We start from the raw sequence: 17546 nt of genomic DNA, 5'->3' as shown, positions 1-17546 counted from the left end.
ATTTCTCTGACCGATAAACAATATCTATATTGTTAATTTTATCGTTGGAAAATATTAACGAATAAAACCCATCTTATTCTGAATGAGGATACCATGTTATCCGGCTTTATGTTAGTGATAGGCTTTGTCAATGATAAACGGACCGAATGAGAATGAATTTGTAGCACATTGCTGTTGGGTATTTCCTGTGAAACTTGCATTGGACCTTAGGATTACGTCCGGCAGAACTGTGTTCGAGGAGACCCTCTTGTAGAAGTATATTTAATTTTACTCCCAGTACCGATCGTGGTTGCACAAGCTAACAAAATCATGTTCATATTTGGTGTCATAGGCCGAAAGTGCACTGTTTCCATCTATATCCATAGATAATGAAATAAGTTTGAATCAAGAGGTTAGCACCAGGTTATGGCATGGGACCTATCACCAGAGCAAGGGCCTGTGTGAAGTTTGTTTAGATTAGAAAAGTACAATGGGTGCCTGTTTGATTAATGTATAAAGCAAATAAACTAATTCAGTCACCTGAAGAGCTGTATACTGTAGTATATGATTTTATGTAAATATGTTTCAAACGAAGAATTTGAAGACACATATATTTCAATTAAATACTGGAATATTTTTCTTTGACAGCTTTCTGCCTATTTATGTGTTTGCTTGATAATCCATCAAATTACAGTATTAATGGAAAAGGAGATATGGTTGAAAGAGACAACTAATATTATTTCTTTTACAACTCCTTCCCCGCAACTTTCGTGTTTCATACAATGTTCATCATGTAACACCAAATAAAATGTCTTAAAATGTTTGTATACATTATATAAAGTCTTGTGTATGCTTTATCTACTTGATACACTGGGTGCGTCGTAAAGTTCACACAGAGAAGGTAGGTTGGATCATCATTCATTTCTATATCTCTGTGTACAATCATGGATTTTGTTTAATGATAAGTACATATATACAGCCTGTCTTACATGGTTTTAAGCTTAAACCAGCTTGCAACCTATTTTTATTTAGATATTCGATTACTCCCCCTGTTTACTGAACCTCAATGATAATAATGAATCACTACAGACGATATGTACTACCAGAAGTGACGGACTTATTGGTTCTGCTGTATTCTGTCTTATTAAAAAAAATTTCCCCTTTTATTATCTTAATCCATCAAATGGTTTCAGGACGTTTCCTCATGAACTACTGGTCGGATATTCATTTAACTTAACAAGAGCATTGGTGAGTATGTGAAGATGTGCGTAATGTCTTCATTGTCCTGTCAGTTATCAAACATTGCCGCAGTGACTTCAGATTGATTGACATATTCATTGAGTCAACCGTCAATCAATATATACTGTATACCGGGAAATGTACGCCCAATCAAACTTTCGCCTTCGCATGTCTCGACTCTTATCCACTAAAACAACTCACTGTAAGCCACAGCGTTCGCAGTCAGTAAAATCAGCAGTCAGCACTCTTATATGAGGGACGGGCAATATATTCACCCATTCCGCCCCTCATATACTATTATTCTGACGGTAAGTTGTTTCAGTTGTAGATAGTAAAGTCATTTGCATTATTTGCTTGACAAAGGAAACAGACGTTTGCGAAAGCTCGCTAAATAAGATTCAAGTCAATATTTTTGTTCAAAACAAACTTAGCAAACAGGTTGGATGAGTTTTCTCAATTCAAAATAATGAGATTAACTATAATATTATGGTATTTTTCTATTCGTTTTCATTTCAATTAATCTTGTTGTGTAAAAGGGCTATTCTCGTAACAATAAAATTATTTTTGAATTCATAGAATTTATTCATGTCTCGCAATGTTTCACAGATCAATATCTAACTTGCGTATGTAACGACATGCTTGTCCAGGTAGATAGGTGCAGTGCCCGAGAGGCAGAAGTCCTAAAGGTCCGAAACACTTTCTTAGGACCGGCAGATAAGGCCTCCGAAGTAGCAGAATGTTTGGGCGGGGGGGGTCAACAGAACTGCTAACATGTCTCCGCGAGAGAGAGACCAAACCCCAAGGATTCCACGGTGGAAACCTGGACATGTACGGGCTAAGCCCGTAACTGCCGGGATGCTGCCGCAGCCCAAAACCATCCGCAGGCAGGTAAGGGCGGCCTAAGGATGGTAAGCCAGGGGGGAAACCGGCCCCCTGTCCAGCAAACCCGGAAGAATGAAACTCAGGACCGGACCTAATAGGACCGGGTCCGGGTAACTGACCGGGAGGGTCGGGTCCGGGTAACTGACCGGGAGGGTCGGGACCGGGTAACTGACCGGGAGGGTAAGCCTGACCAGCATTGGTGCCGGGATTAGTGAGCTGCGCGTCACTAATCCCGGTAGACACAGACAATCCCGAAAGAAAGTCGGTAGTCACACCAGGACCTGAACCCTAAAGAACAGGCCCGGCACCAAGACTGTCCCCAACGACAGCACCACCTGGAATGCCGGGATCACTGACAGAGTCAGTGACCGGCGGCCGGTAGTCCCTACCCGAAGGCAAGCGCGAAAGCTTATGGGCGTTCCCGGCCAATTCGACCCCGGGCTGTGCTAAGCAAGGGTCGGGCTGCCCCTCCCCTACTCCAGAGAGTTCCTGGACAGGAAGGGCCACCCCCTGTTCACGAGAGGGACTCGCAGAAGCGAGACCCCCCGAGACAGGAACAGAGACAGTACCACCAGACCCCAGAGAGCTGGTGGCCCGCCCCCTACCTCTCTGCTTCCCTCGCTTACGGGAAAAAACAGACGAATCTCTCTTACGGTATGTTGAGGGTAGCTTTGGAACAATAAAGTCCTTGTCCTGATATTTAGTCTATGAACAAAGTTCACAAGGCGAAACCTCACTCCAAGGACGACACCTGGGACAAGCATCATGAGGATACCGTTCAACGAAGAAATGGGAACACCCATGAGCTCTACCTCGTCGCTGTCTCCACCGAGACATATCCTCCAAAGCTAAAGCAGACAAAAATTTACAAGCAGATAAACACGAGAAAAAAATAATAAAATACGATAGTACAAAGTACGCAACGTAGAAAGAATTTCACCCGTAATATAAATCAGAAAACGGTTAAAATAAATAACGTTTGCCGAAACAGACTACCGTCACTGAAATAAACAGAGGTCGGAAATTAACTCACAATAATGGCGGACCGCGGGGCACCCCACCGGCACACGTGGAGTAAAATAACCAGCCGTAAAAGGCACAAAAATAATTTTCAACAATTATTAATTTAGGGCAGATGGGTAATGGAGCTAGCTCCGGGCGTCAGCAGACAGCAGGCGCCATACAAGGAAGAGGAAGGGAGATCACTCCGTGGCTCTGTCGTCGAGATATGGGTTACGTCACGGTAGGGAGGTAGAGATATTTAAATCTTTTGTTTTTCGGGCTACAAAGATGGGTGTAGGTATTGTATATGCATACTAACGTTATGGTTATTATTACTGAAATGAAAAGGGGTATTCTCGTAATAATAAAATTATTTTTGAATTCATAGAATTTATTCATGTCTCGCAATGTTTCACAGATCAATATCTAACTTGCATATGTAACGACATGCTTGTTCAGGTAGATATGGACATTTAAGATCGCAATCATGTAGAATTTGCAAGGGACATAACTCTTGGTGTTCTAACATTGTAAATTATTTGTTATATAAATCAATACTTTGTGATGATTTGTCGATCTAACGTCGTAATTACAACCATTCCTAGTTGCATCACTTGTATATTTTACAGTATTTTTTGTCTGCTTTTTGTAGTTTTATGGGACAGTTGGTTTAAGATACCTTTTTTTAAAACCTATACAAAAAGTTGTTAAGTTAAATTTATTACATGTAAGAATGATGAAGTATGTCTACTATGTACATTATTATATATCGGAATTGAATACTTTATAAAATAGATGAAAATAAAATCATTCATCAATTTACACTCGAATAAAAGATTTTAGAAAAAAAGGATTGACGCCAAAACGATGTCATGATAAAAATATGCATACATTAGATCGATATTAGTTTACCAGATAATTTAGAAATTTGATATGTTTACATGTTTAATGTATGATGTGTACGCACAGTTTTGTGGATACCGTACTTGTCGGGTGAGAAATAATCAATTAACGGTTACTTTGTAGCGTACGGCCAGGCAAATATTAAGCAATTGTCCACGCTCAACGTTCCTGAACTATTGAGCGCGTCCTAGAGTCACACCGCATCACTGGGAAAGCTAGCTTTACAGCATGGCTGTGTGTCTCCTCTCCTAGTCCTCGCCTGTTACACATCCCCATCAAAGTGGTTCCGTCCAGACACTAAGTCTTGGCAATCACTTGCATTGGGTCCTTCGTGTGTATCAATGCACCTGCCGTAACCACTGGGAACTGACCTTACATGATATAACAGCGGCACTGCTTTGCTACCAAATGTAACGTGTAACATCCAACAAGTCACTGACCACGCTCGACTAGTGTCAACGGGAACGCTGACGTTGCTGAACTAGTGTCAACGGGAACGCTATCTTGCCAGTATTGCTGTTTGTTCTGCTCATACTCTTTGGCTGTTACACACAAACCCTTCAACAAGTCTTGTCTCGATACCTAGCCTGGACAATCCCGATGGTTCTTTCTACGTATCAATGCACCTTACTTAACCACTTGGAACTAGACTAGCATGATACCGCATACGAAACTTGCGCGTGGGCACCCATCCAGCGACGTTGCTCAACTGGTGAGCGGGTCCTCGAGTTATACCGCATCACTGGAAAAGCTAGCTTGTTAGCAACGTTGTGTTCCCCTCTTATTCCTTTGCTTTTTTAACATCAAGCCTTCATCAAACAAAAACACTCTACGTTTTAAACGTTATTTATTATATCCTCTGAAGACAAAATCACAAACAAATTCAGTAAAGAATGAAATTTATATACACAAAAAAAACAAAAAAAACATCAATTTATTATTTTAAATCTTGTAAAAGCAGGGACACATTTTAGCTTTGACCAGACATATAGAAAATGCGATTAGAAAAATCTTGTTCTTCATTTAACCATTCTGATGATATGAAAATCATACAAGAAATACCTATTTAAGAAAGATAAGAATATTTTACTAGAATATATTTCCTCATTCTACGAAATTTTCTTTTCGACAATTATCTTAACTGTTCACCAAATTTTGGAGCTTGTGATAGAAGTGTAGATCAACTGTAGGGACTCAGAACCATAACATTAGATGATTACATAATAATTTGATATATACTTTTGTTATACTATATAAAAATATTTGAAAAATACAAAAAATGACAATATTAAACATTCTGCTACATGGTCAAAAAGAATGAATTACAAACAGCGTGACTGACATGATGTTGATATCGTACAAACATCCTATAGATGTACTTATTACACAACTCACTACGACATATCAACAACGTCACTTTTCCATTCGATTTTACCTGGGAGTCCTTGTCTGTAGAAACTTAGTCCGACAGCTAGACTTAGACACTGTACATCAAACCAAAGCATTCGTGTCAACGACTCAATACACTGCAATCTGTACAGAAAGTACTTAACAGTGAGCAATACGCAGCGTATCCAGAAAGGTTTCCATGTGGCATATCTCAACTCCAACCATAAATCCTGTCAATGCATACTTCATCTTTTTTATTCTGTACAAAATATACACAAACTTCTCATTTGGAAATAAATTTGAAAAATCCATCATATGAAACCCTCCAATCCCAATTGTGTTCCGGACGCAAATACCGCAATATCGGATGGAATTAAATACCGTGAACTATCATAAAGTGTTAATTTAACCGTACGATTACCAATAAAAAAAAAACAGTGCAGTCGTTTCGCAAGGTAGTTTTAGAGATACTCTATTATATATTTTTCATCGTTCGAAAATATTTAAGTTCAAACAATACGCATGTATTTGTACACTCCTAACGGTTTTTTAATCTTGTACTTTATGACAAATTTTCAATTCACGTGTATAAAAGAAACATTTTGCTTAAAGCATTCGAAAATCAGGAAAATACCTGGTACATTACGTTCGTTTTCTGAAACCAAATTTTTCGCACGATTTTCCTCAGTTAGCATGCCCTTGGACATGGTGTTTTTTGTTTTCCTCAGTTAGCATGCCCTTGGACATGGTGTTTTTTGTCGTTGGCGGCTTGTACTTTGTTCAAGTGGTGCTTGTTGGTCTTGTTCATTATCACCCTTCTTTGGGCGACGTGATTCTTTTTGTGTATGACGTCATTCTTTTTGTGTGCGGGGCCATTCGATCTGTGGTGCATGACACGGTTGCGCTTCCGTTGCTGAATGTGGTTGCCAATGACAGCCTTCATTCGGCTTAACCTGGCCTGGCTCCTCTTGTCTGGTCTCATCCTGGTTCTGTGATCTCGCTTCATGATAGGGATTCTCAGGTTGTTTCCCAATTCTTTAGTGTTCCGGCGGTGGCGCATCAATTCAGTCCTAAGGTCGCGACGAAGACGCTTGATGCGCCGGAGGGTCTTATCAGCCCGAACCCTTTTCGCACGATGAAGGACAGCTTCCATTGGAACTCTCTTCCTTCTACTTAGTGCCCTTTCGCTAATTTGAGGACGATGGATGTAAGATAATGACCTTTTTGTACGTTTCATTCTTTTTAATTCAGTTTCAGGCTCATGTAACCTCTTCATCCGGCTCAGGGCTTGTCCTTCAGACTTTCGTTTTGTTCTTACGAGATTATTGTTAAGTTGAAGATCTTCTAGCTCCTCAGCTGCTCTGGTCTGTCGGTGTTTTGCCTATAAAACATTAAACAATATCTACAATTACTATTTTGTATCATCATAATGGTCTTAAAGTAAAGAGTCCTATCTCAATGCAGCTAACACACAAGAGATTCACTGTGCTTATGTTATATATGCAGTAATCTCCCCTTTATTTTGTTTTGTATTTAACTGTAGCGCAATAGAGCAGAACCATTTCCGTTGACTAGGTAGCGCGGTTGGTAGGACCGAAAGAATCACTATCTGAGGTCCAGGCTCCAATCATGGTCTGGCCACGCTGATGTTTCATAGAAGTCCTGCAAGTTATGATTTTCAGAAACGCTTTATTAAAGCGATACTCAGTAGTCATGAAAAGACATTTAAAATACATTGTTGTGTTTTATAGCAGCAGTGGTTCAGAGTTCTTTAAATAATGGGACTCGCAACAAAATTGAATAGTGTAATGAGTAAATGCCATACTAGATGGTAAAAAATAGTTTTAAATGACGTCAAATTATTTAGAAACAAGCAATAATTTATTTATTTCGTTTTAAATGAAACATGTGTTACTAAATTGACAGAACTTATCGATCGCGAAAGACTCATTAAACAGTAGTGATGTGAGCCAATTGACTATAGGTATGAGGCTTGGCTCAGGACTATGTACATTTGGATCAACAACTAGTATTTGAACTTAATATCACGCACGTTGGCGTGAGTGTGAACAATAAAATGTACCAGGGATGTCTGTAGCTTGTCAATCTTACCCACACTGCTAACTCCAGTACGTTTACCATCAGACGCTTTGTACAATCGGAAAGTGTATTTGAAGACGCTGGAGTTTTTCATTCTAAAGATTTGTGCATGTAGCCTAAACTATGAAACAGGGCAAAATATGAGAGCACTAAATCCCATTATTATCGATGTATATGCACTTGCTTATTGGCCGACATGAAAACAGCTTCTCTGGATTATGACAGCGCAGTAAATGATGTTGATGTTTATCTAGTCAATGTTGCAGGCAATTGGTAATCATACGGTAAATATCGCCTGTCTAGTGTTGAATACCAATTAGAATCATCCACTGGGATGAAAAGTTGATTGAAAAAATATGAAAAGTATTCATTCCACGAGTTGAAATGTAACAATAAACACACATGTTACTGACAGAAGGTATTGATCGTCAGTAGTAAACACTGTTCACCGGGTCATTTGATAATGGTGGTGAAGTCATTATTATCTCATTTAATGTGGCTGCTGCTGTCTGATAAGGCAGTTTCATGTAAAAATACCAGAAATGTTATTTTTATATATTAGATAAACATCAACTTTATTTTCACTTTAAAGCTAGTGTTTCGCTACATAAAATGGACCAGATCTTATATTGTATCAGTATTAAACTGGTTTAAGCTGACTAAAATGGTTTTTATTTTTATCTTTTGGATTGATTTTTGTATCACCAAAAGGACTGACAAACACCAGTACACCGAAGCTTTCGAAGCTTGACATTAAACTAATAACATTCCGAAATGGTTCTAACTTCCGTGATCCAATAAATTACTCCAAGTTTTATCGCCGAGAAGTGTATTGATTTCAAATGCCACGAGATGGTTCTCTCAATAACTATATCGTGGCAAGGAAACAAAATGAATCAGCATTAGGCATCAGACGGAATCCATACAGTTTTATTTCTTTCATTAGGCGATACATCATTCCAGGCAGCATGCAATATTCCTAGATTCACTACCTATGTCATATATAAGCTAGTCATCAACTCCTGGAAATTGATTTTTACATCAGACATATTTCCTGCTGCGTTGCTAGGTATAACTATATAGTTGTCAATAGTGGCACATTGTTGAGGTGAATGTGTGGTTATGTGAACATGACCGACCGAGAAAAAGTTTACCAAAGTATTGTTTTATTTTACATGAAATGAAAGTATACTGATTTTTATCGATAAACAAAATGGGTATATGTTGCTGTAACTTTAGACCGGATGTTTGCTGTAACTTTAGCCCTGATGTTTGCTTAAACTTTAGCCCCGAGGTTTGCTGTAACTTTAGCCCCGAGGTTTGCTGTAACTTTAACTCCGAGGTTTACTGTAACTTTAGTCCCGAGGTTTGCTGTCACTTCAGCCCCGAAGTTGCTGTAACTAAGCCCCGAAGTTTGCTGTTACTTTAGCCCTGAGGTTTGCTGGAACTTTAGCCCCGAGGTTTGCTGTAACTTGAGCCCCGAGGTTTGCTGTAACTTTAGCCCCGAGGTTTGCTGTAACTTTAGCCTCGAGGTTTGCTGGAACTTAGCCCCCAGGTTTGCTGGAACTTTAGCGTCGAGGTTTGCTGTAACTTTAGCCTCGAGGTTTGCTGTAATCTTGATTGCCACAGTTAGTGACATGGTTTATGATAACATGTAACATACGCACTTTACAGATTATTAAATTTAAATTAACTAGTACTTCTTTATTTTTTTAAGTTCATAATCTAGGTCTTTATGTAAATGCCCCTCTGTTTCAACAGGTGTTTTGACAATTCGGATTTCCAACTTGTTGGCACCTTGTCACCTGTGTGTGTGCTACGTTCATCCCTGATACGGACATGCTACGCATACAAATACCATAGGAAGATAATTCAATGACTAGTGTCATGTCCAAAAAAATAACGCTAGTTAAAATTTTGCGCTGATTTAACCTTCGTAGCAGTAAGTGGAACCCACGCAGAATTTTACAAAACATGCACCAAGTTTCTGGTAATTACAAGCTTTCCATGAAGGGAGCTTGTCAGATAATTTAAATCCAAATATAATACCCGGTATTAGCTTTTGTTGATATGATGAACGGTACGATATAATGTCATGTCACACATATCAATTAATCATGTGACTATTGTGTAAACCAGTATGGTGGGATCACTTTGTCGTAGTATCGGGGGTAGCAGTCAGTACGATATAATGTCATGTCACACATATCAATTAATCACGGGGGTAGCATGTGAACCAGTGAGTTGGGATCACTTTGTCGTATTATCGGGGGTAGCAGTCAGTACGATATAATGTCATGTCACACATATGAATTAATCACGTGCCTATTGTGTGAACCAGTGTGTTGGGATCACTTTGTCGTAGTATCGGGGGTAGCAGTCAGTACGAGCTAATGTCATGTCACACATATCAATTAATCACATGACTATTGTGTGAACCAGTGTGTTGGGATCACTTTGTCGTAGTATCGGGGGTAGCAGTCAGTACGACCTAATGTAATGTAACACATATCAATTAATCACGTGACTATTGTGTGAACCAGTGAGTTGGGATCACTTTGTCGTATTATCGGGGGTAGCAGTCAGTACGACCTAATGTAATGTAACACATATCAATTAATCACGTGACTATTGTGGGAACCAGTGTGGTCGGATCACTTTGTCGTAGTATCGGGGGTAGCAGTCAGGACTTATTGTTTTACGGTTGTATATACCGATACACATTATATAAGTCCAGGTAAAGGATATGGGATCACTTTGTCGTAGTATCAGGGGGTAGCAGTCAATACGATATAATGTCATGTCACACATATGAATTAATCACGTGCCTATTGTGTGAACCAGTGTGTTGGGATCACTTTGTCGTAGTATCGGGGGGAGCAGCCAGTACGATATAATGTCATGTCACACATATCACTTAATCATGTGACTATTGTGTGAACCCGTGTGGTGGGATCACTTTGTCGTAGTATCGGGGTAGCAGTCAGTACTTATTGTTTTACGGTTGTATATACTGTCATGTCACACATATCAATTAATCACATGACTATTGTGTGAACCAGTGTCTTGGGATCACTTTGTCGTAGTATCGGGGGTAGCAGTCAGGACTTATTGTTTTACGGTTGTATATACCGATACACAAGTGTGTTGGGATCACTTTGTCGTAGTATCGGGGGTTAGCAGTCATTCCGAGCTAATGTCATGTCACACATATCAATTAATCATGTGACTACTGTGTGAACCAGTGTGGGGGGATCACTTTGTCGTTGTACCGAGGGTAGCAGTCAGTACGATATAATATCATGTCACACATATCACTTAATCATGTGACTATTGTGTGAACCCGTGTGGTGGGATCACTTTGTCGTAGTATCGGGGTAGCAGTCAGTACTTATTGTTTTACGGTTGTATATACCGATACACATTATATAAGTCCAGGTAAAGGATATTCGTTTTATATCTATTTTTATACGGGAACATTCAACATATAAGTATAAATCATACATACTCAAATGTATGCGACAGTAGTAGTGCGATACAAAACACACACACAACCATCTAGTATCAGGGGGTAGCAGTCAATACGATATAATGTCATGTCACACATATGAATTAATCACGTGACTATTGTGTGAACCAGTTTGGTGGGATCACTTTGTCGTAGCATCGGGGGTAGCAGTCAGTACGGTATAATGTCATGTCACACATATCAATTAATCATGTGACTATTGTGGGAACCAGTGTGGTCGGATCACTTTGTCGTAGTATCGGGGGTAGCAGTCAGGACTTATTGTTTTACGGTTGTATATACCGATACACAAGTGTGTTGGGATCACTTTGTCGTAGTATCGGGGTTTAGCAGTCATTACGAGCTAATGTCATGTCACACATATCCCTTAATCATGTGACTATTGTGTGAACCAGTGTGGTGGGTTCACTTTGTCGTTGTACCGAGGGTAGCAGTCAGTACGATATAATGTCATGTGACACATATCAATTAATCACGTGACTATTGTGGGAACCAGTGTGGTCGGATCACTTTGTCGTAGTATCGGGGGTAGCAGTCAGGACTTATTGTTTTACGGTTGTATATACCGATACACAAGTGTGTTGGGATCACTTTGTCGTAGTATCGGGGTTTAGCAGTCATTACGAGCTAATGTCATGTCACAAATATCACTTAATCATGTGACTATTGTGTGAACCAGTGTGGGGGGATCACTTTGTCGTTGTACCGAGGGTAGCAGTCAGTACGATATAATGTCATGTCGCACATATCAATTAATCACGTGACTATAGTGTGAACCAGTGTGTTGGGATCACTTTGTCGTAGTATCGGGGTTTAGCAGTCATTACGAGCTAATGTCATGTCACACATATCAATAAATCTCGTGACAATTGTGTGAACCAGTGTGGTGGGATCACTTTGTCCTAGTATCGGGGTGGCAGTCAGTACTTATTGTTTTACGGTTGTATATACCGATACACAAGTGTGTTGGGATCACTTTGTCGTAGTATCGGGGTTTAGCAGTCATTACGAGCTAATGTCATGTCACAAATATCACTTAATCATGTGACTATTGTGTGAACCCGTGTGGTGGGATCACTTTGTCGTAGTATCGGGGGTAGCAGTCAGTACTTATTGTTTTACGGTTGTATATACCGATACACATTATATAAGTCCAGGTAAAGGATATTCGTTTTATATCTATTTTTAGACGTGAACATTCAACATATAAGTATAAATCATACATACTCAAATGTATGCGACAGTAGTAGTGCGATACAAAACACACACACAACCATCATTACACAAATGTATCCACACACACACACACACACACACACAAGTAATACCTGATTAAAACTGTTGCTTTTCTTCTTATTTTGCCTGAAATTGACATTGGAATGCAGACAAAAACTTAAAGAGGTCATTTGTACATTGATGAATATAAGTTATATGTATGTTAACTTACAGGCAAAAATCTCAAAGGATTTCTGTTTTGTTATCTATGATGTCTTTGTTCCAAAATGAAATCGAAATAATTCTAAGTGGTGGAGAAAAGAATTTAACGTTGGTTTATTTTGGAATAACTATAAACATACCGTTATTTATACAATATTGAAGGGAAAATCTTATCTGTGTCCCAAAACAATGGACGATATTATTATTCCGATTCAATCATCAATTTCAAAATTGACGGTAAATATACAATAAAGCAAGATTTGTTTGATTAAGATGAATATTGATAGTTCATATGATCATAAAACAGGAAACGCTTCTCCCTATAGGACGACAAAGTGAACGTCCGCATTTCTCATACGTACAATATCATTGGTGCACACGAGTCACCTGATAAAGCAAAACGGTAGAAAGATCCATAAAGCATTGGCAAAGTAACATCCCAGTATGTTAGCATATCTTCCACATTTGCCGTCCTTAAATGACCATAGCTGTTGATAGGACGTTAAACAATACTAAACAAAACAAAAACCAATCTTCCACATCTGATATTCAAAACTACCCTTCATTTGGATTTATTTGATCTGAAAAGTTCCTTTCCTGAAAAGCATATACTAAAACGCATTACCTGTTAGGTAATTATTTTGGCCAATTGACGAAAAGCGAACGTAACGCGAACACAGCCACACACAGATGGTTGTACATTTAAAATTGAATAAAATATACAGTATGCTAAAAATAAATTTAACTGTATCATATACAGCTGTTTCGTCCTTCTAGGACTCATCGGTGATATGAACGGCTAAAAAGGCGGAAATTCAAATGGGTCTAAACTTTTGTTGAAACAAAGGAGGAGGTTCTCCTTAAAATCATACGGATATTACGTCAGAAGTACAACTACGTTTCGATTTACCTGATAATTAAGAGATGCTGCATTTTTTGTAAGTGTAATCAGTGAATTCGATTAACAGTTGTATATAGTTATACAGGTATCATAATAAACCAGTGTTCTAAATATGACAATAACGCTTCCGAAACTGGCACATCAATCTATAAAATTGCCAGAAAAACACAATTGAAACTGACACAACAACTTAACTTTGATAAACATAAAACAGTGAATAGTATTAGGAAACAGTGTTTAGTAACGAAGATTCATGTCGTATGCTGTTAGTGTACTAAATATGCACATGGGTCATTCCGCGGAGTCATTATCTTGACAAGGATTATTTAGAAATTTGTCATAAATTAATACTGTACTTACGATTAACTTTCATGATCATTTCACGTAAAGTATGTTCTAACAAAAGCTAGTTGGTCCTGAGCATTGATTCAAATAGCATTGTAATCGGAATAACAAATTATTGATTATGAATTACCTAAACGTGTAATAAATAAAGGGAGAATACGGGACAGATATTTGTTAAAAAAAATAAGACCAGGAATCACAACTTGCCCTGGATTTGACCACCGCCTACTGCTGTTAGTAAAGGAAGCATATTAAATGACTATTGCATGGTAATGGCCTTAGCATTTCCTAAACCGATGACATTCTGCGTTTAACGTCGATTAATAGTAGATGTACATCCATTTACTGCAAAATAATAGCTTGATGAGCATATACAAAATGTCTTTGTGCATGGTAAATGCAATTTCCGAGGCGACAATATTATTCACTTAAATGTGCAGTCCTATGTGAGTGCCTTAAGTGCATTTGTACACAGTTTTTGCGCGGTACGACGAATCCGCGAACTCAACAAGAAATAAATCGAACACTCTAGTCAAACAGCAGACGTATCCAAAACAATCTTGAATCCATATATTGAAAACTGCAGAAAATCCCCCATTTTTCTACTTAAAGGCGATGTAACAAAGCATTAGCAATTACTTCAAAAGTTAATTATATAAAGTAATAATCAAGACAAGTACTGTATGATATGAATCTCTTTAGGTGCGAGTTCTGTCAAATATCACTATATACACTATTGTTAAATCACATTGCTGTATTTATGACCGGACAATGTATCACGATTAACATTTAATAGCATTATATAGTGATGTCACACGCACGGGTTTTAGTTAACAACGACGTAGAAAAGTCGAGTCAAAACGTATACTATAAAACATGTTTCTAATACGTCAACGTATACAAATACGCTATACATTGGCAGTGGAGAATTGTTGAAAATAATTCACTAAATTGAATCTTTGACTAAGCACTATTTCATTGGTAAACATTTGATACTTTAGAACTCTGATCAATGATAATGCTGTGGAGATAGGCATCATCAGTCTCTGTGTTTCTGTAATCAATACGTCGCATATACAACAATGGCCACCGCGAAGCTACATAAAGAATGGCAGGCTATATAACTAGCTTGTGTAACGCTAGGCCTATATTGATAATGACCTACATATATATAATTACAGTTTAAACGTTGGGATTAAATTACATACATGGTTGCCTGTTTATTTCAGGAAGACCACATTGAAATCCTAATAATCTTTAAATGTATATAAATATCTTACTCACCTTTTTCCCTTCAATAAGGGTTAAAGTCAGCACCAACACGACGACACAAATAGTACCCCCCTTCATTTTGGGATATGACCGATGTTCTTCAAATCTGCTTAGAAGAGTTCGTCAACCAAAATATACAAGTATTCATTGAACCAAAATGGCAGCTAGTCTGTTTTGGTCGCAAAGCCTTTCCACGAGAATCAATATCTATATCGATCGCAGCGCTACTCGTGGAAGCTACACTGTGTTGGTTTAAGTGGCGAAATATCTGTGATGCATTACATACATTCGATTCATTACCAGTTGCTGCGGAGGAATATAAAACGGTGCTATTTTATACGAATGATTGACAGGGCTAATAACACTAGCTGACATTATACATGCTCATTTTCGCTCGTAGCTAACACTTAATATTCGTCTGACGTTAAATGTCAAACGAACACAATTATAGGGCCATAACATGCATTATGAACATAATTTTTTGTCATCATTTGAACACATTGCTAGGAAGCATAGCAAGAACTGTGTTGTATGTCGTCTGCAAATATTGATAGACGCAATACTCAATAAACGATTCGATTGAGATTGGATGGGCATGCCCTTTAGCATATATATATATATATATATGCTGCATAAAACCTAAGATGACATACCATTTATAAATTGACAGCACGACCACAACATGTAAACATTTTACTACCAATACCAGGGTCCACTTTAAAAAGACAGAGGAGGAGAATATCGAAGAAAATACCGGAGGTGTTACAAAAAAAAAAAATCGAGAATACCAAGGTGTCAGCAAAACCATAATTCGTACTCAAAACTGATAAAACTTGGGCAAAATATTAACAAAATTAAAAAGGTTTACATGGTACCTTTCGACAAAACACAAGGGTATTTAGACCAGGTGTTCAGGAGGGGTAACCGTTTTCTACTTCATCGACGACACCGGACATATTAATCAAAATCAATTATATCATATACATTCAAACGAACTACCTGTGTCGCTATATTGCCAAATAGTGTACTTAGTGAAATACCACTATTTATACTTTATTTATTTATTTATTTCAAATTACTTTGTATTTAAAACCATGTCATTAACGTAAACAAACAATTTTTAATTTCGAAAATAAATACGAATAAATATTTTCGGCGTTGGTAGTTTCTGTCTCAACAGCGGGTACTGGCCGCATGTCGATGGTTTTTCTCTGGGTACGCTCTAGCTTTCCGCCATCATCAATACCTGACTCTGGGTACGCTCTAGCTTTCCGCCATCATCAATACCTGACTCGTTCTTAAATTGCCAAAGCTGCTCATTTGATGTAAAAAAGACAAATCAAAATAAACCAAATCGACAGTAGTTTGGACCGAATTTAGGATCTTCATATTTGTGGCCCCCTGCATTAGGAGGACGTGAAAGCTGTACGGTGCAGTGGAATTCATTTTCGGCAGGCTGTACCTTTTGCCAAATTGTATAGGTGTAGTCACATCTTTGTATCTTACGGTTATCTTTTAATACATTAGGTTGTTTCCCTACCCTTATTTTCTAATGGATTTTTCTTTCATGCCTCTGAAACTTGAGTTTGTTTGACTAATTTGCTATTTCAATGGCTACAATAAGATATTTTCCAGTGACATAACAATTTCAAACGATTCTGTTACATTACATATCATATGAGGAAACTAAGTTTTTATGCGAAGTGAAAAGTCTGAGTTTAATATACTTAAAATAGATACGAATGATTGTGACCGAGACTAACAAACGGCCTTTTACTGCAAAGCATGACGAATATAAAAAATGTAATACAATCTAATACAGACCCGTCGTCTGAGGAGCTTTGTCTGAATTCTGTAATTGAAATAAGATTGCTTTATCCTGAGCGTGGGTTGGGGTATCAGTTAACATAGAGGAGAGAGAATTAATCCAATTTTCCAAGCAATATACTATTGTTATAAAATTGTCATGGTTTATAAAGATTCCAGTGGTGGACAATATGGCGTCAACTGAATCAGTATAGTATTCCATGCAGCAATATAAATCGATTTCACTGAAAGAAAACTGTAAGATGTAAACCTAATTTACAATCCTCGTGGCACCTTTATCAAGCTCAATTCACAGAGAAACAAAACAACGTATTTTTTTCTAATTCTACTCTTTAAATTGTCTGCGGAACTTGGAGAGTTTTTACTGATTACTTAAATCCCTTGATACGCGTTTGGTTTTAAAAATTCAAATGAATCATCCTGACAATTTGCAGTTTGTTTGTTAACTCCTCTTTGATATATTAAGAATATCAGACGATATTTTTTACGTAAAGACGTCGCCTCAAACCAATGCACGCTTAGCGGACAAGCATTACAAGATGACGATCGAGCCCTCGTGTCTGACTTGACCTGGAATATATTACATCATTTAGCCATGATACTTTCGCCGATGATATTTCGTAAAGATTCATGACAGATTTATGACCAATGCAAACTTTTCGTTTCTTATACCCCCTCAGTAGACTACGAGGTGAAGAAATTAAAGAGCACATCAAATAAATATGGTCCTAGATAAATGTC

At 38.1% G+C, this 17546-nt stretch overlaps 1 protein-coding gene across 1 annotated transcript; it reads right to left on the bottom strand.

Moving 5' to 3' along the window:
• Positions 1 to 6072: 6072 nt before the first annotated feature.
• On the bottom strand, positions 6073 to 15267 carry LOC110456206. The gene is made up of 2 exons (XM_021506784.1): positions 14991 to 15267; positions 6073 to 6775 (listed from the first exon to the last, which is right to left on the bottom strand). Exons 1-2 carry the CDS (start codon positions 15054 to 15056, stop codon positions 6119 to 6121), a joined length of 723 nt encoding a protein of 240 aa, XP_021362459.1. The 5' UTR covers positions 15057 to 15267; the 3' UTR covers positions 6073 to 6118.
• Positions 15268 to 17546: the final 2279 nt, after the last annotated feature.

Source organism: Mizuhopecten yessoensis, unplaced genomic scaffold (assembly GCF_002113885.1).
Source record: "Mizuhopecten yessoensis strain PY_sf001 unplaced genomic scaffold, ASM211388v2 scaffold8565, whole genome shotgun sequence".
Lineage (NCBI taxonomy): Eukaryota > Metazoa > Mollusca > Bivalvia > Pectinida > Pectinidae > Mizuhopecten > Mizuhopecten yessoensis.
The sequence above is the reverse complement of the archived record's forward strand: the minus strand, read 5'-3'. Positions and strand labels throughout refer to the sequence as shown.